Source organism: Salmo salar, chromosome 05, assembly GCF_965601325.2.
Source record: "Salmo salar chromosome 05, fSalSal1, whole genome shotgun sequence".
Taxonomy (NCBI): domain Eukaryota; kingdom Metazoa; phylum Chordata; class Actinopteri; order Salmoniformes; family Salmonidae; genus Salmo; species Salmo salar.
In genome coordinates this window covers 23657501-23681782 of record NC_138295.1, presented here as the reverse complement: position 1 = coordinate 23681782, position 24282 = coordinate 23657501, and the positions used below count along the sequence as shown (strand labels likewise).

The 24282-nt window shown below is 42.9% G+C and overlaps 1 protein-coding gene across 5 annotated transcripts in view; it reads right to left on the bottom strand.

The window, feature by feature from the left end:
* The window catches only part of diaph2 (diaphanous-related formin 2), a 754395-nt gene that overhangs the window by 548921 nt on the left and 181192 nt on the right, over positions 1 to 24282 (bottom strand). For all 5 annotated transcript variants that reach the window (XM_082975098.1, XM_082975097.1, XM_082975100.1 and 2 more), the window contains one exon: positions 19269 to 19408. In XM_082975098.1, the coding sequence (XP_082831224.1) occupies positions 19269 to 19408 (140 nt within the window). The remainder of the gene's footprint in view (positions 1 to 19268; positions 19409 to 24282) is intronic.

The following is a 24282-nucleotide window of genomic DNA, read 5'->3' as shown; positions in this document are numbered from 1 at the left end:
ACAGTCGACCAGGGCAGCTCTAGCAGGGCAGAAATTTGACGAACTGACTTGTTGGAAAGGTGGCATCCAATGACGGTGCCACGTTGAAAGTCACTGAGCTTTTCAGTCAGGCCATTCTCCCATGAATATTTCTATGGAGATTGCATGGCCATGTGCTCGATTTTATACACCTGTCAGCAATGGGTGTGGCTGAAATAGCAGAATCCACTGATTTGAAGGGGTGTCCACATACTTTTGTATATATAGTGATTGTATATGTTGGTGTGTATAGACCGTATGGACAGTATATGAATAGAAAAGGTGTACAGCAGTAGTTATATAGGATGAGCCATGAATAGAATACAGTATATACATATGAAGTGGGTAAAACAGTATGTAAACATTATTAAAGTGACCAATGTTCAATAACTATGTACATAGGGCAGGAGTCTCTAAGGTGCAGGGCAGAGTACAGGGTGGTAGCCGGCTAGTAACAGTGACTAAGTTCAGGGCAGGGTCCTGGGCGGAGGCCGGCTTGTGATGACTGTTTAACAGTCTGATGGCCTGGAGATAGAAGCTGTTTTTATGGTAAGCAGTATAGGACCTGCACATCCACAGATGCCTCACGCCCTAGTGAGACGCTCTCTTTTCATCTTGACAGCCAGGAAAGAAATCAGTCAGTGCCACCTCCCTCATTCTAATACTAGAATATCTTTGCAAAGAGCTGTGAGTTAATTGATCATTCAAGATATTGTTTCAAGTCATAGGCCAAGGCCTGTATTAAAGGCCTTAATACATAGGCCTGTATTAAATAGTTGTATCTTGCTTCGTGTATTTCTTCTTTTTCCCTCTTTGTGGATTCCACCACATAGCAGTAGTTCTTGAGGGAATGTGTACAGTTAACTCACATATTGTTTCTCTCTATCTAGCTGGTGTTCCACTGCCCCTAACAGCAGACCGCTGTGAACTGTTATTCTACAGAGGAACAATTAGGTCACCTGATTTTCAGGAAACACATGTGTGGGCAACATGACAACATCCATAGAAATATATTGAAACTTACTGTAAATAGAAACTCTGCATAACATTTAATGTGACATATCCAACCACCACTTCCTGTTAAAGAAAATATTGACACTGACACCTGGATTGTGTTCTTACTAACAGAACAGCAAATTGACAAAAAATCTATGTGACCTATTCATAATACACCATTGGGTGTTGACAAAGAAAATAACAAGGAAAAGGAAGTTGTAGAAATTGCAAAAGCTGTGGATGTAGAGCAATAGAATGTCAATTATCCCCCTGTTTAGTTTAGGTTATTAGGATCCCCATTAGCTACTGGACATGCAGCAGCTATTTTGCCTTCAGAAAGTATTCACACCCTTTGACTTTTTCCCCCCAAAATTGTGTTACAGGCTGAATTTAAAATGTATACATTTTAGATGTATTGTTACTGGCCTACACACAGTTCCCAATAATGTCAAATTGGAGTTATGTTTTTAGACATTTTTACAAATTAATTAAAAATGAAATGTCTTCAGTCAATAAGTATTCCACCCGTTTTGTTACGGCAAACCTAAATAAGTTCAGGAGTAAAAAGGTTCTTAACAAGTCACATAATAAGTTGCATGGACTCACTCTGTGTGCAATAATAGTGTTTAACATGATTTTTGAATGACAACCTCATCTCTGTACCCCACACCTACAATTATCTCTAAGGTCCCTCCGTTTAGCAATGAATTTCAAACACAGATTCAACCACAAAGACAAGGAAGGTTTTCCAATGCCTCGCAAAGAAGGGCAGCTATTGGTAGACAGGTGAAAAATAATTAAAGCAGACATAGAATATCTCTTTGAGCATGGTGAAGTTATTCATTACAAGTTGGATAGTGTATCAATACACCCAGTCACTACAAAGATACAGGTGTCCTTCCTAACTCATTTGCAGGAGAGGAAGGAAACCGCTCACGGATTTCACCATGAGGCCAATGATGACTTTAAAACAGTTACAGAGTTTAATGGTTGTGATATTGCAAACAGGATGCACATTTTGGAATATTTGTATTCTGTACAGGCTTCCTTCTTTTCACTATGTCATTTAGGTTAGTATTGTGGAGTAACTACAATGTTGATCATTCATCCTAAGGCACAAAGGTAAAACTGCAAAAAAAAAGAGAAAAAAACTTTATGTCCTGAATACAAGCGTTATGTTTGGTGCAAATCCAACACAACACATCCCTGAGTACCACTCTTCATATTTTCAAGCATGATGGTGGCTGCATCATGTTGTAGGTATGCTTGTCATTGGCACGGACGAGGGAGTTTTTAGGATAAAAAGTAACGTAATAGAGCTAAGCACAGGAAAAATCCTAGAGGAAAATTTGGTTCAGTCTGCATTCCAACAGACACTGGGAGGCGAATTTACCTCTCAGCAGGACAATAACCTAAAACACAAGGCCAAATATACACTGGAGTTGCTTACCAAGTTGACATTGAATGTTCCTGAGTAGCTTACAGTGGTTCTTCCTGTAAAAGTTGCATCATACTGCAGCACACCTTGCGGGCTGCCGCAGAATTCTATGGCACGTTATTTAAGTGTCAGCCATTGTTGCCATTAATGCTAGTTAGTGCAAGTTTGACCACCAGAGGGCATCTTTGAAAAGCGTTTGACTTTTTTTATATTGGTTGTATTAGAGAATTTAAAACCTTTTTTGTAAGAACATAGTATATGGGATTGATTTGAAGAAATGTAGCTTAATTAATTTGATTAATATTATGGTGTTTCTATTCCAAGAAAAACTCAAATGGAAACAGTACTACAGTAAGCTACAGTACTACAGTAAGAGTTAAATAGTCCTAACATGTCCACACCCTAACTGTAGTCTAACAAATACCCAAACGGAGATTCAGTGAAAATTTAAATCTAATCGATTTATCAAGACCAGTCCCCATGCTTGTCTCAGAGCAGCGTGAAACGGTGCTGAAATAGTTGACCACACGCGGGTAGGCTACTGCTTCTATCTTCAATATGCTTTAAATGCCACAATGTCACAAACAATGGAACACACACAATTCTTAAAACTCTGAGAATGGTAATAGGAGGTGAACTGCACTGCATATTAAACTGTCATTATTATTGCTATATTCCACGCGTTACTGTGTGTGTTTCGATCCTCTCTCTCTTTCTTGCAAACACATTTGCTGTCTTGACCTCTGAATGCTGTCTTTTCAAAAATACTGGTAGACTTGGGGATTTTGGTCACGGACAGTGCTATTCGCAAACACTATCATCAGACACAGGTACAGTAGGCTACAATACTGTAAAGTAGGCCAAATAATGCCCAAAATAATGCTTAAATAAATTGACTGCTGGTCTTTACTGTTTGCTGCACATTTTTACGTTGTATTCCATTTCCAACAAGACTATTCAAGCGATCAACTCACTAATGGATGAAGATGATGAGCGCTCGGCAAAGGCCATCTGTAATCTGCAAAGGCCATCTGTAATCTGCATCACAGTACAACATCAACATCGCTCTAATCACAGTCAGAAGACAGTTGAAGAAACTTGCGAGGACTTATGGAATCGCTCGGCAAGACGTTTTATACATACACACACACACACACACACACACACATATATATATATATATATATATATATATTTTTTTTTTTTTTCAGAACAGTTACCATGTGTGTTCTCTTGTTTTGTACAGTTCTGTAGTTTCGACCCAATGATTCGTCTGACAAACAAAGAACTTTGCGTCATGTAGGCTCAGGCATGGATCCAAGCTGGCGAGACATTCAATGACGCCATCTTCACAGAAGAATCAACCGTGGCCCTTGAGCAATTTGCTCAAATTGGAGGGCAATTTCTCGCCAGGGACCAGGCCCATATTTGATGGTAAGTTTATCAATTTACAAAGTAAAAGTTACATAAAATATTGTAGCCTACACCTCACGGACTGCTATGTGTTCCACAATAATTCACTGTTGCCTTCTTTTTCAGGTATCATGGCTCGAGATTTCTTTAAGGAAGAAATCATCAAGAGATATGCTGGACCCTATGTCAGAGAGGTGTTTCTGAGACCACATTGTTTCTTTCAAGGTAGGATTATAGCAATATTTTGTTATGTTTAGGCCTATGTACATGTACATTTATAGCATTGTACCTAATGTTGGATGTTTGGCTAAACATATTTTTTTATTCTCCAAATGCAGACAATGCCTCAAAACACACTGTCACCCGGGTTTGCATTGCAAATTAGGGAATAAACTGGGTCAAGACGCCAGCAGAGTAAGTAGACCTTTATGTAGTGAAATAAATAAAAGACCTGCAACACCTACAGTAGGCCTACAGTATATCTAAAAATATTTTTTTCATCTGTACATGTTGGTCTCCTGATTTAAACCCGATCGAACTTGTTTGGCATTAACTGAAAACATTCATCCATAACTCTGCCCAGCCTACAAGCAAAGATGAACTGGTGAAGGCCATCAATATGTTTTGGCTTGAGAAATTGCCAATACAACAATGCAACAAATACATTGATCATCTAAGCAAGGTTTTACCTGTGGTCGTGGAGCTGGGGGAAGTGCAACTAAAATGTAGTTTAAAAAAACCATCTGCATTTTGAATGTCTTTTTTCTCATTATGTTATTAATGAAAGCATAAAGATGTTGATTAAGAACTGTTAGGGCCAAATTGGGGGATTTTCACACCTACAGCAGCTGGGCTATGAAGAGTTGCGTGTCAATTCATAAACCATGTGCCATGGAATCTCTTCCCAACTATATGGCTCTCCGACATTTTGCGGTTGCATGAGGTCGAGTTAGAAATGTAACACTTCAGAGTACTAAAGCATCAAATACATTGCAAATTGGGGGATTGTCACACCTACAGTAGCCAGGCTATGAAGAGTATGTTGTCCTGCTTATAGGAAACATTGTATGCATGATGGGCTACACCTGTTACAGTACTACAGTAGACTTGTGAAAAACAAAATGCCTCCAGCTGTCTATCACTACTGTAAATAAAAACACAGCATTTTGTTTACATCTTGTTTACATTCTTTATTGTAACCACAATGTCACACATAATTTGTATCTACCTTTCCAAATACTTTTACAGCTTTGGATTTACAAATGTGCACTTTTCATTTAGTTTTTTGTTAAATCCAGTTTGAATTTAAGTATAACTTCTGTATGACTGAAGCCTGTAGTGAGAGTTATAATGCTTTAATATTAAATAATTTATGCCCTCTGAATTCATACGGGGCATTTTTGGTGTAATTATTTGTTAGGGCAAATATGCTCAGTGAGAATATCTAATAAAAATAATTGCTTGTAAATAAGTATGCATTATGAAAGGATTAGATTCATTCGTTAAATAAAGTCCACATGTGTGCAATCTAAGTGTCACATGATCTGTCACATGATCTCAGTATATATACACCTGTTCTGAAAGGCCCCCCGAGTCTGCAACACCACTAATCAAGGGGCACCACCAAGCAAGTGGCACCATGAAGACCAAGGAGCTCTCCAAATAGGTCAGGGACAAAGTTGTGGAGAAGTACAGATCAGGGTAGGGTCATAAAAAAATATCCCAAACTTTGAACATCCCATGGAGCACCATTAAATCCATTATTAAAAAATGGAAATAATATGGCACCACAACAAACCTGCCAAGAGAGGGCCACCCACCAAAACTCACAGACCAGGCAAGGAGGGAATTAATCAGATTGGCAACAAAGAGACCAAAGATAACCCTAAAGGATCTGCAAAGCTCCACAGTGGAGATTGGAGTATCTGTCCATAGAACCACTTTAAGCCGTACACTACACAAAGCAGGGCTTTACGGAAGAGTTGCCAGAAAAAAGCCATTGCTTAAAGAAAAAAATAAGCAAACACATTTGGTGTTTGCCAAAAGGCATGTGGGAGACTCCCCAAACAAATGGACGAAGGTACTTCCAATCCAAGATGGCGTAGCAGTCAGACGTCTTTTGTTCTCGTCTTGTCGTGTCCCGTATATATATATTTTTAAATATTTTCTTCGCATATTTTTAAAAATATTTTTTTAAAAACTCAACTTCAAAACACTCTCCTGCAACTCACCTCACCCAATGTGGTGCCGATCTGTTTTTTTCTGAAGTATTATTCACCTCGTATTCGGAATCCCCCAACAGAAGCTAGCCAGCTCACAAGCCACTAATCAGCTAACCACTGCTAGCGGTCATCAGCTAACCTTTAGCTCGGAAAGCTCTCGCCAGTTTGTACAAAGTGACTCAAACCAGAGCACAACGGACATAATTTCTCTCCACATGCCCGGATTCCTACCGCAAGCACTGGACATTTTCACCTGGATCTTCGCAGCTAGCTAGCTGCTATCCGAGTACTGGCTAACGTCGGTCCCGGAGCAAGCACGAATAAGCCTGGAGCTAGCCCATGCCAGGCCCTTTCTCCCGGCTAGCTAAAAGAGGCCCATCAGCCACTCCTGGGCTACAATACCCGGACCCCTTCGACTGTCGGTACAGGGAACCCCGCCGATCCTTCATGAATGGACTACGATGTAATCTGCTCAAGGGGGTACTCAACTGGCCTCTACATCGCGACCACCCCTGAATGCCCATCCAATAGCTGCTAGCTGTCTAGAGCATATTGGACTGTTAGCTGTATTGATCCATCGGCCACTATACCTATTTTGCCAATTAGACTTGAACCCCTTCTGCTACTCGGAACCCTACTAATCCATCACGACTGGTCTATCAACGTCATCGCAAGCGGAGGCCAAAACATACTTTCCTCCGTCGAGACGTCCCTATAAGGCCCTTTTGCTAGCTTTGTTAGCTCAGTTCTGCTAGCTGCCTGAATTGCCGTGTCTCCAGCCAGCCCAACCACTCACTGGACCCCTATTGATCACCCGGCTACGCATGCCTCTCCCTAATATCAATATGCCTTATCCATTACTGTCCTGGTTAGTGATTATTGTCTTATTTCACTGTAGAGCCTCTAGCCCTGTTCAATATGCTTTAACCTACCATTTAATTCCGCCTCCCACATATGCGGTGACATCACCTGGTTTAAACGTCTCTAGAGACAATATCTCTCTCATCATTACTCAATGCCTAGGTTTACCGCCAATGAACTCATATCCTACCATACCTCTGTCTGTTCATTATGCCTTGAATCTATTCTCTCACACCCAGAAACCTGATCCTTTTACTCTCTGCTCTGAATACACTAAACGACCGGTCCTGATAGCCTTAAGCCGTACCCTCATCCTACTCCTCCTCTGTTCCTCTGGTGATGTAGAGGTTAATCCAGGCCCAGCAGTGCCTAGCTCCACTCCTACTCCCCAGGTGCTCTCATTTGTTGACTTCTGTAACCGTAAAAGCCTTGGTTTCATGCATGTTAAAAATCAGAAGCCTCCTCCCTAAATTTGTTTTATTCACTGCTTTAGCACACTCTGCCAACCCGGATGTCCTAGCCATGTCTGAATCCTGGCTTAGGAAGACCACCAAAAACTCTGACATTTCCATCCTAACTATAACATTTGCTGACAAGATAGAACTGCCAAAGGGGGCGGTGTTGCAATCTACTGCAGAGATAGCCTGCAGAGTTCTGTATTACTATCCAGGTCTGTACCCAAACAATTCGAACTTCTATTTTTCAACATCCATCGTTCCAGAAACAAGTCTCTCACTGTTGCCGCTTGCTATAGACCACCCTCTGCCCCCAGCTGTGCTCTGGACACCATATGTGAACTGATTGCGCCCCATCTATCTTCAGAGCTCGTGCTGCTAGGTGACCTAAACTGTGACATGCTTAACACCCCAGCCATCCTACAATCTAAGCTTGATGCCCTCAATCTCACACAAATTATCAATGAACCCACCAGGCACAACCCCAAATCCGTAAACACGGGCACCCTCATAGATCCTAACCAACTTGTCCTCCAAATACACCTCTGCTGTTTTCAACCAAGATCTCAGCGATCACTGCCTCATTACCTGCATCCGCAATGGGTCTGCGGTCAAACGACTACCCCTCATCACTGTCAAACGCTCCTTAAAAAACTTCAGCGAGCAGGCCTTTCTAATGGACCTGGCCCGAGTATCCTGGAAGGATATTGACCTCATCCCGTCAGTAGAGGATGCCTGGTTATTCTTTAAAAGTGCCTTCCTCACCATCTTAAATAAGCATGCCCCATTCAATTTTTTTTTAACCAGGAACAGATACAGACCTTGGTTCTCTCCAGACCTGATTGCCCTTGACCAGCACAAAAACATTCTGTGGTGTTCTGCATTAGCATCGAACAGCCCCTGTGATACGCAACTTTTCAGGGAAGTTAGGAACAAATATACACAGGCAGATAGGAAAGCTAAGGCTAGCTTAAGAGAATAAGAGCACCTACTCCCAGCTGCCCACTGCACTGAGGCTAGGAAACACTGTTACCACCGATAAATCCAATATAATTGAGAATTACAATAAGCATTTTTCTACGGCTGGCCATGCTTTACACCTTGCTACCCCTACCCCGGTCAACAGCCCTGCGCTCCCCAGAGCAACTCGCCCAAACCTCCCCCACTTCTCCTTCACCCAAATCCAGATTGAAGATGTTCTGAAAGAGCTGCAAAATATGGACCCCTACAAATCAGCCGGGCTAGACAATCTGGACCCTCTCTTTCTAAAATGATCTGCCGAAATTGTTGCTACCCCTATTACTAGCCTGTTCAACCTCTCTTCGTATCGTCTAAGATTCCCATAGATTGGAAAGCTGCCGCAACCATCCCCCTCTTCAAAGGGGGCGACAGTCTAGACCCAAACTGCTACAGACCTATATCTATTCTACCTTGACTTTCTAAGGTCTTCAAAAGCCAAGTTAACAAACAGATTACCGACCATTTCGAATCACACCGTACCTTCTCCGCTATGCAATCTGGTTTCAGAGCTGGTCATGTGTGCACCTCAGCCACACTCAAGGTCCTAAACGATATCATAACCGCCAGCGATAAGAGACATTACTGTGCAGCCGTATTCATCGACCTGGCTAAGGCAATCGATTCTGTCAATCACAACATTCTTATTGGCACTCAACAGCCTTGGTTTCTCAAATGACTGCCTCGCCTGGTTCACCAACTACTTCTCTGATAGAGTTCAGTGTGTCAAATCGGAGGGCCTGTTGACCGGACCCCTGGCAGTCTCTATGGGGGTGCCAGAGTGTTCAATTCTCGGGCCGACTTTTTTCTCTGTATATATCAATGATGTCGCTCTTGCTGCCAAACATCCCCTCGTAAAATTGACCATCCTACCGATCCTCGACTTCGGCGATGTCATTTACAAAATAGCCTCCAACACTCTACTCAACAAATTGCATGCAGTCTATCACAGTGCCATCCGTTTCATCAACAAAGCCCCATATACTACCCACCACTGCGACCTGTACGCTCTCGTTGGCTGGCCCTCGCTTCATACTCGTCGCCAACCCCACTGGCTCCAGATCATCTACAAGTCTCTGCTAGGTAAAGCCCCGCCTTAGCTCACTGGTCACCATAGCAGCACCCACCCATAGCACTGTTACTTGTCTGTTACTTGAACTCTGTGAAGCATTTATTTGGGCTGCAATTTCTGAGGCTGGTAACTCTAATGACGTTATCCTCAATGTTATCCTCAAAGCGGGCAAAGGTGTTTAGCTTGTCTAGGAGCAAGTGTCCCCGACATGGCTGGTTTTCCCTTTGTAATCTGTGATTGTCTGTAGACCCTTCCAAATAAGTATTGTGTCTTGAGCCATTGAATTGCGGCTCCATTTTGTCTCTGTACTGACGTTTTGCCTGTTTGATTGCCTTACGGAGGAAATAACTAAACTGTTTGTATTCAACCATATTCCCAGTCACCTTGCCATGGTTAAATGCAGTGTTTGGCACTTTCAGTTTAGCACGAATGCTGCAATCTATCCACGGTTTGGGTAGGTTTTCATAGTCACATTGGGAACATCCCCTATACACTTCCTGATGAACTCAGTCACCGTGTCCGTGTATACATCATTATCCGAGGCTACCCCGAACATATCCCAGTCCGCGTGATCAAAATCCATGAAGCATGAGAATAGCAGTGATCGAGTGTTTTCCCAGCACGAGGGCTACAGTCAATGTGTTGATAGAACTTCATTAGCATTTTCCTCAAATTTGCTTTGTCAAAATCCAAAGTTAGAATAAATGCTGCATCAGGATATGTGGTTTCCAGTTTGCATAAAGTCCAGTGTAGTTCCTTGAGGGCCATTGTGGACTCGGCTTGAGGGGGAATATACATGGCTGTGACTATAACCGAAGTGAATTATCTTGGGAGGTAATACGGTCAGCATTTGATTTTGAGGTATTCTAGGTCGGGTGAACAAAAGGACTTGAGTTTCTGTACGTTATCACAATCACACCATGAGTGGTTAATCATGAAACATACACCACACCCTTCTTCCCGGGGAGTTCTTAATTCCTGTCTGCGCGATGTACTGAGAACCCAACTGGCTGTAAGGACAGGGACACTATATCCAGAGAGAGCCATGACTCCGTGAAACAGAGTATGTTACAGTCCCTGATGTCTCTTTGGAAGGAGATCCTCGCCCTCAGCTCGTCTACTTTATTTTCCAGAGACTGAACATTAGCGAGTAATCTACTCAGAAGCGGTGGATGGTGTGCCCGCCTCCTGAGTGGGACTAAAAGTCTACTCTGAATACCTCTTCTCCACCGGTGGTGTCTTGGAGCAGCCTGCAAACAAAGGATCCAATTCGGGAAAGTCGTATTCCTGGTTGTAATGCTTACCGCCGCTCTGATATCCAAAAGTTATTTCCGGCTGTATGTAATAACACAAAAAAACGTTCTGGGCTAATAGTGTAAGAAATAACACACAAAAAAACGAAATACTGCAATGTTGCTTAGGAGCTAGAAGCAGAGCAGCCATGTCTGTCGTTGCCATCTCATTTCCATTCAATAAGCATCAGGTGACCTCCCTTAAATATTAGCTAACTAGCTAATGTTATACTGCATCAAAATGACGACAAAAGGTTTTACTACAAATTATTTGCCTCCTTTTGAATGGCATTGTCGTTCAAAACAATATTATGATGAAACATGCAACCCATGAATACATAACTGAGTGACGCATTAAATCTGTTTTTGGTTTGGGTACAGTGAAGAAACCCATAGTGGCGTGCCCGCTGGGGTATGTATGTCGGTTTGAAGTGTATGGAAATAGATTATACAAGTGGTTAGGCATTTTCAACACACAAATGTTTCTTAAAAAGACTAGAAGAGAAGTAGTACATTTCTCCTCAACCTTCAACCATGAAAGACTATCATGCATGTTATTGATGTTAGTTCTGTGTGCGCAGTTAAGGGCAAGGCGTGCTGCTCTGTTTTAGCCAGCTGCAGCTATGCTAGGTCTTTCTTTGCTGCACTTGACCATATTACCTGACAGTAATCAAGATGGGACAAGATCAGAGCCTGAACAACTAGTACAGTTGATGTGTCTAAAATGCAGAACATTTTTCTATAACAGACATACCTCTCCCCATCTTCACAACTGTACCTGCACAAAAATACAATTTCTAATATGAAATTATTATTACTTGAATTATGTATGCCTCACTCCAGGGCTCCCGTAGATATGGCTACCTCTGGGTATATTTTAAGAGGGACGCCCATTTAATTTTATGACACCATCTGTTAACCTCAGTCACTGAGGAGATTTGGATCTTTGGGCTCCATAACTGCTTCGGGGGAAAAGGCTGCAATGAATTCAGTGACGTTCGAGTTTTAACCTAGTTAACCCACTCTTTTCTGAGTGTGTGAAAGTTATACTGGAATATACATGAAGCATTAACGTGAAAATTGACAATGAACTATGCTGAAGAAACAATCGTAAAGTTTTAAAAAAGGCCTGCGTGTAGTACTCTTTATGATAATGTGGTAAACAAAATAAAAAACATACATTTGTGATATTAGAAAAATAACAGAAAGCAAATCGGGGAAGAGTCAAATATATAAATTGTGTTAACTACAAAAACAACACAGAGCAATATTTAAATCATGCCTCATGGGCCCATAGATAGATTATTTTCTCATTTCAAAACGTATTTCTCCTTGACAAGAAAAAAAAAAACTTAAAAAAAGCCTAGGGGGGTGCAGGAAGGTTTAGAATAACATTTGGAGTCTGGAGAGTGAAGTCCCACAGCATAGACGATCCCGACTGACCTCTTCAAACCCATGGTAACTGACACAATTTATTTCAGGACCAACAGTTGAAGTTTTGATAACTTTATTTTCTTACTTCCCGGAGGAAGTCAAAGTTGATGGTAATGGTAAAAATCTAATTTCCATTATGTCCCAGAGAGGAGCTGGGAAAGCAAAGGAAGGCCTCAACCCAAAAAGTCTGCGATATGCCTATCTTGTCCTATTCTGTCCTTGTAGGAGAGCTTAGCCATACCCTGCACTGGATATTTTCAAAGACTCCATCATAGACTGAGAAATATGGACATTCTAAAGCTAGCCGACATGAATATTATGGCTTTCTGTCTTATTTATAACACATTTGGCCATAAGAGTTTGGGGAAAAATATTTCCAGACAAATACGCCACCGGAATACAAGAAAGCTAAATATACTTTTGAACGCCTTTGAGGACATGGCGTTTCATAAAGCCATATATCAACTTTCTTGGACCGCTGTGGAGTTTGATTTAGCTGTGGACAACACTGCCCAGAATCACAAAGTGAATACAGAGGATCAATTATGGATGATTGACAGAGATAGGCAGCCATTTCCCCAACAGAAATGACAAAGTTTAAAACACTCTCTCCCTCAGTTTAATAAAGCATCTCTGGCAAACTGGGCTGGCACCTCTGTCTCCCCAAACTCACTGCAGAAACATCCGTCAGCACAGTGCTGACTTGTTATTGCATGTCCCATAACCTTTCAGCCTGAGGAGACACTTCACATCCAAAAGACTAAGAGATCTTCATTGACTGTCAACCTGGCTGCAATAAGCCATCATCCACTCAACAGTGTTTTAGTGGGTTTACATGTCATCAGTTAAGTCATTTTAGTGGCGTAAATAAATAATAATAAATAAATAATATTTCAACTTAGGTTACATGTAACTAAAAGGGTTCAACGACAGCATTTCTATTCTAATGAGACCAGGTTGGTTATTCAGTAACATACAATAACTGTGATTATACCTGTAGTTATTATATTGATGGTAGCTGGGCAGTAGATCGGCCTACTTTTTATGAAGGTTTGTCAATAGGCCCCGGCTGTTGGGAATATAGCTGCTCTTTTAGAAAGCGGATGGCCTCTAAAATCGAAAGTGGAGAATACAGTATTTATAATTTTCGACATGCCTCTTTTCCAAACGTCAAGAAACCTCCTAGAGTTTTCAGAAGCCGGCTTCTGGGATTCAGCAAAGACCTACAACAAAGCCGTTATTGCAGAGAAATGTACACCACGGCTTCTCTAACAAACAAACAGCTACCGACGTCGTTTTTGTTTCGAAGTGTGAATTTTCTGAAAACCCATCTCCCACAGTCAGTCACTTGGTGGGTGTTTAATTGTTTTCTCAGTCAGTCATTTTGTTCTCTTCCGACTGGAGACTGATGAGGTGCCTCCTATAAAGAAGCATCCCCACTTCAAAGCTACTATTAAGCCCATTACCGGAGCTATGTGTTACCTCCAGAGCACGTGGCTACAGGCATTAAGCCGGGGTAAAGCTGGCGAGACCGATAGACACAGACGCCCTGGCAGTAGCTGTGAGATCACTACAATACTCCATCTTGACTCTCCAGGCCTGACCTAGAAGAGGAGAAAACTCCTAGTGTCAGCAGCAATCCATGGCTGCCTGCACACAAAGGCCCCCAAATTGCCCAAGAGAAAATGTTAGTCATGCTATGAAGATTTTCCCACATAATGAAAAGTTGGAGCCAAGTTCAATTTTGGTCTAAATCTGTCTGGGGGATCTGAGTCGAGCAAGTCGAGCAAATTCAATATGAAAGTCACTGCTGGGATTTGAAGGGAGTCAGACTGTAATATTAAAGGCTTAGCACGAGGAACTCCAAAGCCGGGCTTTTGAATGTGTGAAGCAGTGTGTTCCCTGTGTAGAACCTAAGAACCCTCTTACTTCCTTTTATTAGGAAGGTATTGGTGGAGCATCAGGACAGGTAGTGGTACGTAGCTCAGAGGGGGTGAGCTCTAACCCTGCCAGAGGACAATTACCCCCACGTAGTGAACTTAGAAGTGGGAAGCAGAGCAAGCAAAATATAAATGTACATGACAAAAGCCTTTTGAGTTTGTGTATGAGTGGGTGTGAAAAAAAGTTCAGAAATACATCTTTGCTTTCTGAATTCCTTCTGCTGCCAGCCCTGTGGCATTTCTCTCACACTGCAACACCAGAGAATTTTTTTATTTTTTATATATATATATTTTTTTTAATCGGTGAAAAAACAAAAACAACTACCATTAGATACACCACCACACATTAACTCTCCATACATACATTGGAAAATAAGAGGACATGATTATCTGTGAGTTGGCATCTTGCTTCAAGTCAGCGGATTAAAAGTTAATGAAACAACTTATTGGAGAGTGGCGAGAGACGGAGTTGTGATAAGTCTAAATGAAGAAGTGAATGTCCAAACTAAAGAATAAAAAGGGCAAGGAACATGAGATGAATAATTGGTCAGGCAATAATTATTTGCCAAAAGAGGTGGGCTGGGGAGGGGGAGAGAGAAAAGGGCAGCTTGAGGAAGCCATGAGCCTGGAGATGGAAGGGGTCTGCGGGGAATGTTGGAGGGCTGCTTACATCACAGAGCAACACAGGTCTCTCAGAGAAAAAGACTAACTCTATTAAAGAGCTTGAAGATTGTCACTTCTGATGAGTTAAGTAGTGGTAATTGGGGGGGGGGGGACTTGGCTGTCCACAAACAGCAGTGGTTTAATGAATTTCTAAGTCCCACATATTGGTCTTTCATTTCTTGTTTGAATAGCATAGCAACTTTCTTAATCATTCTTAAAACACACAGCCGAAAGAAAACAAAGCATCCAAAGTGTTTTTGGACAGCCGCGTTTAGCATTCATGATCTATCGTGGTGGTTAGGGGTCATTTTGTACTGGTCAAATAATTATGCTGTATTGATCTTTTTCCCTGTGTTATTATCACACGCTGCAATATACATTTCTCACACGGTCTCTGAAAATACAGGTAACTGCCAAACTAAAGGAACCACCAACATAAATTATGTTAATAGGGCATTGAGCCAGAACAGCTTCGATGCACCTTGGCATAGATGTGTCTGGAACTCTATTGTAGGAATGCGACGCCATTCCTCCATGAGAAATTCCATAATTTGGTGTTTTGTTGATGGTGGTGGAAAACTCTATCTCAGGCACCATTCCAGAATCTCCTATAAAAGTGTTCAATTGGGTTGAGATCTGTTGACAGACGGCTATGGCATATGGTTTACATAGTTTTCATGCTCATCAAACCCTGCAGTGACCACTCGTGTCCTGTTGGTGGGGGCACTGTCATCCAATGGGGGCATAGCCAAGGTAGCCAAAATAATGGCCTGCCCAGCATTTTTATACATGACCCTACACATGATGGGATTGTAATTGCTTAATTAACTCAGGCACCACACATGTAGAAGCACCTGCTTTCAATATACTTTGTATCCCTCATTTACTCAAGTGTTTCCATTATTTTTGGCAGTTAGCTGTACACTGGGCTGAGTGATCAGAAAGTGTGGAGAGAGTTGAGCTGCATTCTACACTTTATCAAAATGGGTACACAGATAAAACACCATAGTGCCCTGTGTTCAACTACATTTCCAAAAGTAGATATCAGCCATTTGTATAAGAGTACCTTAATAACTATAGAATACAGCTACCACAGAATTCCAATCTGATAGATACGGAATATATATTTACTAAAGCTATCATTTATGCAAAAGGAACTTAAAATGAATTCATTGGAACATATTTGTTGTTCAAACACAGGCATACAGTTTGACTACCATGGTAAATGAGAGAAGAAGTGAAGAACTGGAGAACTTGTGAGTAATGAGCCTATGGCAAAACTGCAGGGTGATTTGCATTTTCTCTGCACACAATGTTCCTCCCTATACTGAAGAACTCACAACAAGTTAGAGCAACAGAAATAGCCAGAGCTGATGGTCAGGTGGCTGAGCTGGTGGTCAGGTGGCTGAGCTGATGGTCAGGTCACTGAGTTGGTGGTCAGGTCACTGAGCTGGTGGTCAGGTCACTGAGTTGGTGGTCAGGTCACTGAGTTGGTGGTCAGGTCACTGAGTTGGTGGTCAGGTCACTGAGCTGGTGGTCAGGTCACTGAGTTGGTGGTCAGGTCACTGAGCTGGTGGTCAGGTCACTAAGCTGGTGGTCAGGTCACTGAGTTGGTGGTCAGGTCACTGAGCTGGTGGTCAGGTCACTGAGTTGGTGGTCAGGTCACTGAGTTGGTGGTCAGGTCACTGAGCTGATGGTCAGGTCGCTGAGCTGATGGTCAGGTCGCTGAGTTGGTGGTCAGGTCACTGAGCTGGTGGTCAGGTCACTGAGTTGGTGGTCAGGTCACTGAGCTGGTGGTCAGGTCACTGAGTTGGTGGTCAGGTCACTGAGCTGATGGTCAGGTCGCTGAGTTGGTGGTCAGGTCACTGAGCTGGTGGTCAGGTCACTGAGCTGGTGGTCAGGTCACTGAGCTGGTGGTCAGGTCACTGAGTTGGTGGTCAGGTCACTGAGCTGGTGGTCAGGTCACTAAGCTGGTGGTCAGGTCACTAAGCTGATGGTCAGGTGGCTGAGCTGGTGGTCAGGTCATTGAAAGCAACAACTTTGAGCAGCTACATAACGTATTGGCAGTGTAATATTCAAGGTGGTAACTTTGTAGGAGTCAACTATTTTTGCCATTCTACCCTGGCCAGAAACTACTTTTGACGTAGGATTTTTCATCCAAGACAATGGATGTCTACTTTTGTTAAAGTTAAATTAATTATTAAAGTACCATGAAAGAGCACTTGCAATGAAGCCTGTCCTTACGTAGTCCACAGGTGGTAGGTACTGGAATTCAAAAATACAGTGCATTACGCAGCTGTGTTTTGCATGGCTGTTCCCAGCACACCGACTATGGCAGAGAAAAGGTTACATTAACATAGTGCAATCAGAACACAGGCCGGCAAGTTTGATTTCCTGTGTGTTGTGATCCGTGACAATTAAGTGCATTCATACTAATTGTGAGTAACCTTCGCTATGCTCCAAGAGGCCAACATGTCCCCTCTATCTCCTCCTCCGCTCCCTTCGGCTTTCAGTAAAACAATGAGAGGCCTGAAGAGGAGCAGCGGGGTGGGCTTCCAACAGCGCTGTGCTTCTCCCAGCCCCCCTATCACACCCCAGGGTGCCTTTCTCCTGGCTAAGCTTGGCCTTCCGTGGGCGTCCAAGACGCTGCCGCAGAGCGCCGCTCCCTCCCTCTGTGGTCACGAGTTCACCGGTTTGAAAACATCCAGAGGGCGAACCTGGCCTCCCTCAGTCCCCTTGGCACTAACTGGCCTTTTGCCGTGTGAGGAGGAGTGGTGTGATTTTCATAGCTAGCGGTGCTGAACTTTACAGCTCGGCAAGGTGCAAAGGGAGCGTTATGTGGGTTTTTCAAACAGAAATGATTTACGCCAATTTCCCCCTGATTAATGAGCAGGCAGACAGTAGGTAAGCAGCACAAAGGCAGGTCTGGGAACAGTTTTTCTGTTATCAGATAAAGCCAAACAATACAAATACGTCTTTAGCTTAATGAAAGCAAGAACTTGGGAGGTTACCTTGAGGTGGAGTATTTATCCATCATTGGTGGGGTTTTTTCAAAGGAAGAGAAAAACAAAGTTTTGCTGTTTACCTTGTATTTCTAACTGTGGTTTCTAGCTACACGGTTACTCAGCCACAGAGAGAAAGATGGGCGGGGGAATTTTCTGCAGAAATCTATTAATCGCTTTGGAGTGCAGAGCACGTTGTGTTGTTCTGTGGGTGTGCATGATCTTTCCAGTGAGACCACACCAAAGCCTAGTCGTTTTCCAAGCTGTTAGGATGCTAGGATATTGCCTCCGCTGTATCTCCCAGAACAAATAAATGGCCGTCTGGGGCTACTGCCGGGCCATCTCCGAAGATTGGGGGTCGGTCATAAAAGATCTGCCACTCATCTGATAATCACTTTATATGCACCATTCATTGATACACATTAAAAAACATCTCTTCGACGGTGGGGCTTGGTGAATAATTGAGAGTGTTCGGCTGTCATTGAGGGTTCCTCCGGGCTGTTGGGACCAAATTAAATTTGAACATCCCTATCTACAAGAACGGAAGATGAGAACTTTGTGGGTGGAAAAAGGCTCCCACAACGCAGTTGCCATGGCCTAATTATGGTTGAGTGACGGGCCCATCAAAGCTTGCTAGAAACGGGCACAGGACTGAGAGAAAAAGAGAATTATCTTAACATGAACTATTATCAAAACAGATTAAAAATAGGGGGCTGTGGGCAGCGAATGCCACTCTTGGTGATGGGGGAAACGGAGAGATATTAAAGACACTCGATCTTATGGTGAGGGCCAGCGTGCTTATTAAGGTCTCAGAGACAGAGAATGGCTGGCTTTCTGATGTGGAAAAGAGGGACTTCCTATCTATTGCAACCTAATGGATAGAGTGGTGATGGAATGACAGGCTATGGGCTTCCACTCTATGCTTGTTTTAAATGGGCAATGCTATGGGCTATTCTGGTTCAACCAAGTCCATCGCTCTGTGTGAATCAGAGCCTAAGAGATCTCCTGACATAGATCCAATTAGCAATGGAAGGTATCTAGCAGATGCCAACTTCTTCTGTGTTCACACAGGCAGCCCAATTCTGATATTTTTACCACTAATTGGTGTTTTGACCAATCACATCAGATCTTTTCACATCAGATCTTTTTCAGAGATTGGTCTGATTGGTCAATAGACCAATTAGTGGAAAAAATATCAGGATTGGGCTGCCTGTGTGAACGCAGCAATAGATGAAGCAAATGAGGTCTGGATAAACTTTTTGTCAGAACTATACTGAGAATTGAGTGAACGTCAGTAGATGTTCCCCCATGAGGAGGGTAGAACATAACCAGAGGAACAGGTTGGCCAGAACGGAGGTTCATTTAAGGGCACTTTGCACTGTGGAGCCCTTAAGTTCCACCTACGAATCAAGAGGCTTAAGTCAGTAAGAGAGTAAGGACCATACCTGACAGGGTTACTGGTGAGAGAGACACGAAGGGACTCCAGGCAGATCAGCAGCTTGTCATCAGTGATGCCAGAGCGCAGCTCGTGGACATACTCCTGTGATGATAGTGTACACTCATGCTTGCTGTTCCTCAGTCCTCCCTGCAGAGAAAACACACAGAAGAGATTCATTATTTTACTACGAAAACTGTAGTCTTATTACTCTGTTGAACATTGACCAGAAAATAGTTGCCAATCGTAACACAGGGAAACATACCAAAGTTATTACAAAAACTAGATCAACAGAAAGAAAACAAGTCTTAAATAGAAACTCAGAGAAACCCATAACTTTTATTTAGCCACTGATCTTGATAACTGCATCACAAAAAATAAAGCCTTTAGCTGGGAGTGTTGTAGGTGCCATTATGGATTTAGGATCTTATCAAGCTGAAGCCCAGATGATCGCTTGTGACAGGAGGAAGGGTTCATGGCCATGGGATCCTCAGGTATCACACCTCCTCACAGCACACATCAGGAGTAACATATCAAAGCACTGTGGATTCCAGCAGATGACAATGACTACTAGTACATTCTAAACTCAGCAAAAAAAGAAACGTCCTTTTTCAGGACCCTGTCTTTCAAAGATAATTCGTAAAAATCCAAATAACTTCACAGATCTTCATTGTAAAGGGTTTAAACACTGTTTCCCATGCTTGTTCAATGAACCATAAACAATTCATGAACATGCACCTGTGGAACGGTCGTTAAGACACTAACAGCTGACAGACGGTAGGCAATTAAGGTCACAGTTATGAAAACTTAGGACACTAAAGAGGCCTTTCTACTGACTCCGTAAAAAAAACCAAAAGAAAGATGCCCAGGGTCCCTGCTTGTCTGCGTGAACGTGCCTTAGGCATGCTGCAAGGAGGCATGAGGACTGCAGATGTGGCCTGGGAAATAAATTGCAATGTCCGTACTGTGAGACGCTTAAGACAGTGCTACAGGGAGACCGGACGGACAGCTGATCATCCTCGCAGTGCCAGACCACGTGTAACAACACCTGCATAGGATCGGTACATCCGAACGTCACACCTGCGGGACAGGTACAGGATGGCAACAACAACTGCCCGAGTTACACCAGGAAGGCACAATCCCTCCATCAGTGCTTAGACTGTCCGCAATAGGCTGAGAGAGGCTGGAGTGAGGGCTCGTAGGCCTGTTGTAAGGCAAGTCCTCACCAGACATCAAGACAAACCCACCCTCGCTGGACCACACAGGACTGGCAAAATGTGTTCTTCATTGACAAGTCGTGGTTTTGTCTCACCAGAGGTGATGGTCGGATTCGCGTTTATCGTTGAAGGAATGAGCGTTACACCGAGGCCTGTACTCTGGAGCAGGAACGATTTGGAGGTGGAGGGTCCGTCATGGTCTTGGGCGGTGTGTCACAGCATCATCGGACTGAGCTTGTTGTCATTGCAGGCAATCTCAACACTGTGCGTTACAGGGAAGACATCCTCCTCCCTCAGGTGGTACCCTTCCTGCAGGCTCATCCTGACATGACCCTCCAGCATGACAATGCCACCAGCCATACAGCTCGTTCTGTGCCTGATTTCCTGCAAGACAGGAATGTCAGTGTTCTGCCATGGCCAGCGAAGAGCCCAGATCTCAATCCCATTGAGCACGTCTGGGACCTGTTGGATCGGAGGGTGAGGGCTAGGGCCATTCCCCCCAGAAATGTCCGGGAACTTGCAGGTGCCTTGGTGGGAGAGTGGGGTAACATCTCACAGCAAGAACTGGCAAATCTGGTGCAGTCCATGAGGAGGAGATGCACTGCAGTACTTAAAGCAGCTGGTGACCACACCAGATACTGAGTGTTACTTTTGATTTTGATTCCCCCTTCGTTCAGGGACTCATTATTCCATTTCTGTTAGTCACATGTCTGTGGAACTTGTTCAGTTTATGTCTCAGTTGTTGAATCTTATGTTCATATAAATATTTACACGTTAAGTTTGCTGAAAATAAACGCAGTTGACAGTGAGAGGACGTTTCTTTTTTTGACGAGTTTCGATACTGTTTGTGGCCACCCACATTCACCCACGCTCAACTCCCATGTAAAATTAGTACCATCCCCCCCTCTCTGCACCATTCCCCTCTCTCTCTCTCTCTCTCTCTCTCTCTCTCCTACACCCAGGCTGCTGTTAGGCAGGTCAAAAATTCCTGGAGGAGATTCTTCCTCATGGCCAGACAGTATAGAGAGAGAGTGAATTTTCATAGAGAGAACAAGGGAACTTCTTCCACCTCACAGAACATGAGAACTGAACAATATTCATGTTCTGGAGAATGTATAAAAGGTTGATGAAGTAGCCAGCTACGAACTGGTCCGTTTGGTACAATTTTGTGAAACTCATGAAAGACAATTCAGCCCCATTACCATAACCCTGTTTACACAAGCGTCTCGGTTCTGGGGCTTGCATCTAATTGTTGTATGGGATGAATGAGTAAAGATGAAACTATTTGTGAAATTATGTAATGTGATTTTTGACTGTTTAATGAAGGAAACTCCAATTCCCTTTGGAGTTTAACTAAATCAGAGGCCCGCCCGATGAGCACAGACATTGATCTGGCGTCGTGGGACCGCCCCTTTCTGCTCTCCCGAATATAACACCCACCTTGGGAATTTATCTTTGGACCATGCTTCTCTCAATTACAAGAGGGCTAAGGTTTGAGCCCATTGCTGAATTCTTAACCATACCACGTGGTTAACTCTGAGACTCAAAACCGACAGAATAAAACCAATCTTTGATACTAATTACTAGTCTGCAGCTAGAATTCGGTATCACTGAACGCGAAGACTGACAACCGCCGAAACACCTATTCTATAACGACATTGCTGAATGTTACTCTGAACTATCCATTCTAACCACGGCAGTGAGAGAGAGAGGGCAGACAAACTTTCCAACAGAGATCAGGACGACACACTGAGCGTAAATATATATATATTGATTGCAATTATTCCCAAATGAGTGAGCGTTCATGTGCAAAGGATTAGCATTTCAATTGTTATAATTATGAACTTTGTGTCTTTTATCTCAGTCGACCCCCACTTCCCTTTTGTCCACCAAGCTGCGATGCCGGTTTAGCCCACATCCGCTATCATTTCCTTGTAACTATATCTACTGTTTGTTTGTGCATTTCTGTGATTATTTAGGTAGTAAATAAATGATTTTAAGACAATTGATGTATGGATAACTCATAGTGAAGCCTCGGTTCATGCAGATAACCAACAATTTATGACGTGTGGAATGAGACTAACGTGAGGTAAAGAATAATTCATTAATCAGAAGACTAATTGATCAGATATTAAAATATCTGAAAGTTATATTAGGAAAATTATAACTTTGTAATCTGAATATTTTCCTTGGTGCCTCGACTTCCTAGTTAATTACAGTTACATGATTAAGTTAGTTTAGTCACGTAATAATAATTACAGAGACTTTTTGATAAAAATAAGTCTTCAGTTTAATGATGCCAAAGACACGACAACTAGCCTTTATCAAATACAGGAAACAGGCAAAGTAAATTTAGCAATTTTTTGGGCGGATCACAGTGATTTGATCCATAATTGACATGGTAAACAGGGTAATGTCATTGACAATCTTCCAGTGGTGCTACCATGAAGGGGAGCCAAAACTTTGCCTTCCATTGCTGTATTCAGAGTGAGGGATATGAATGGGGATAGGAACTGGGATAGGGAACGGGGATAGGGAACGGGGATAGGGATGCTCCGGATGTGTTCTGACTTCCCTCAATCAGCTAAGGCTGAACTGACACGGAGGTCTATCCCACAGGGTGCCGCCAACCCTCCCGACTAACATGCATGCTGATCACTAGTGGCCATGCTTCCTCTAAATGGATTCCTGTGTAGAACCTCCAAAAGAGAGGCTGGAACATGTTGCACAAAGACCCTCCCTGCAGCTGGCAAAGACAGACAGACACTGTTTCATCTCGCATGAACATACCGCTACAAAATACTGTCGGTTTGATTGGGTTTCACTGTTGTAGAGCTACTGTGAAATAGCTGATGAGTCGATGCCTCATATCTAAAACAACATGTCTGTGGTCAAAAGATGACTGCGGGAAGGAGCGCAGCCAGGACTGGTGACTGAATTGTGTATGGGTAAACAAAAAACTAATCACTGAGTCTATCATGTATATTACAGGGCCTGTCCAAACAGTCCCCCTTCTCTTTCGGTAAACAAGCCTAGACTGGTTTAGTCATGACTTTCCCCCAACTGTTCAGAGCAATTTGTTTTACCTGCCTAGACGACTGAATAGCACGGTATTCACTCCCACCAGTATCTAAACCCAAGACAAATGAATAGCACGGTATACACTCCCACCAGTATCTAAACCCAAGACAAATGAATAGCACGGTATACACTCCCACCAGTATCTAAACCCAAGACGACTGAATAGCACGGTATTCACTCCCACCAGTATCTAAACCCAAGATGACTGAATAGCACGGTATACACTCCCACCAGTATCTAAACCCAAGACGACTGAATAGCACGGTATTCACTCCCACCAGTATCTAAACCCAAGATGACTGAATAGCACGGTATTCACTCCCACCAGTATCTAAACCCAAGACGACTGAATAGCACGGTATACACTCCCACCTGTATCTAAACCCAAGACGACTGAATAGCACAGTATTCACTCCCACCAGTATCTAAATCTAGGACAAAAGCCAAGACAAATAAATAGTGAGTTCTGTCGTTCCAATCTCTGTTCTTCTACTCCCTCACATTTGTCATGTGAAAAATTATGCAATGAAAAAAACAAAAATTACATTGAATTCCATTCTTGTAAATCACCTTGTCAGATTACCTGACAGAGGGTGGTATTGTAGATGGTATTCTTTCAGATAGACATTGTTTTATTCGTCACATCCTGAGAAAAACAACCTCCCAGCCAAAGTTGGGACAAAAACAAGGACTATGTTTTTATTTTTATTTATTTTCTATTTAACC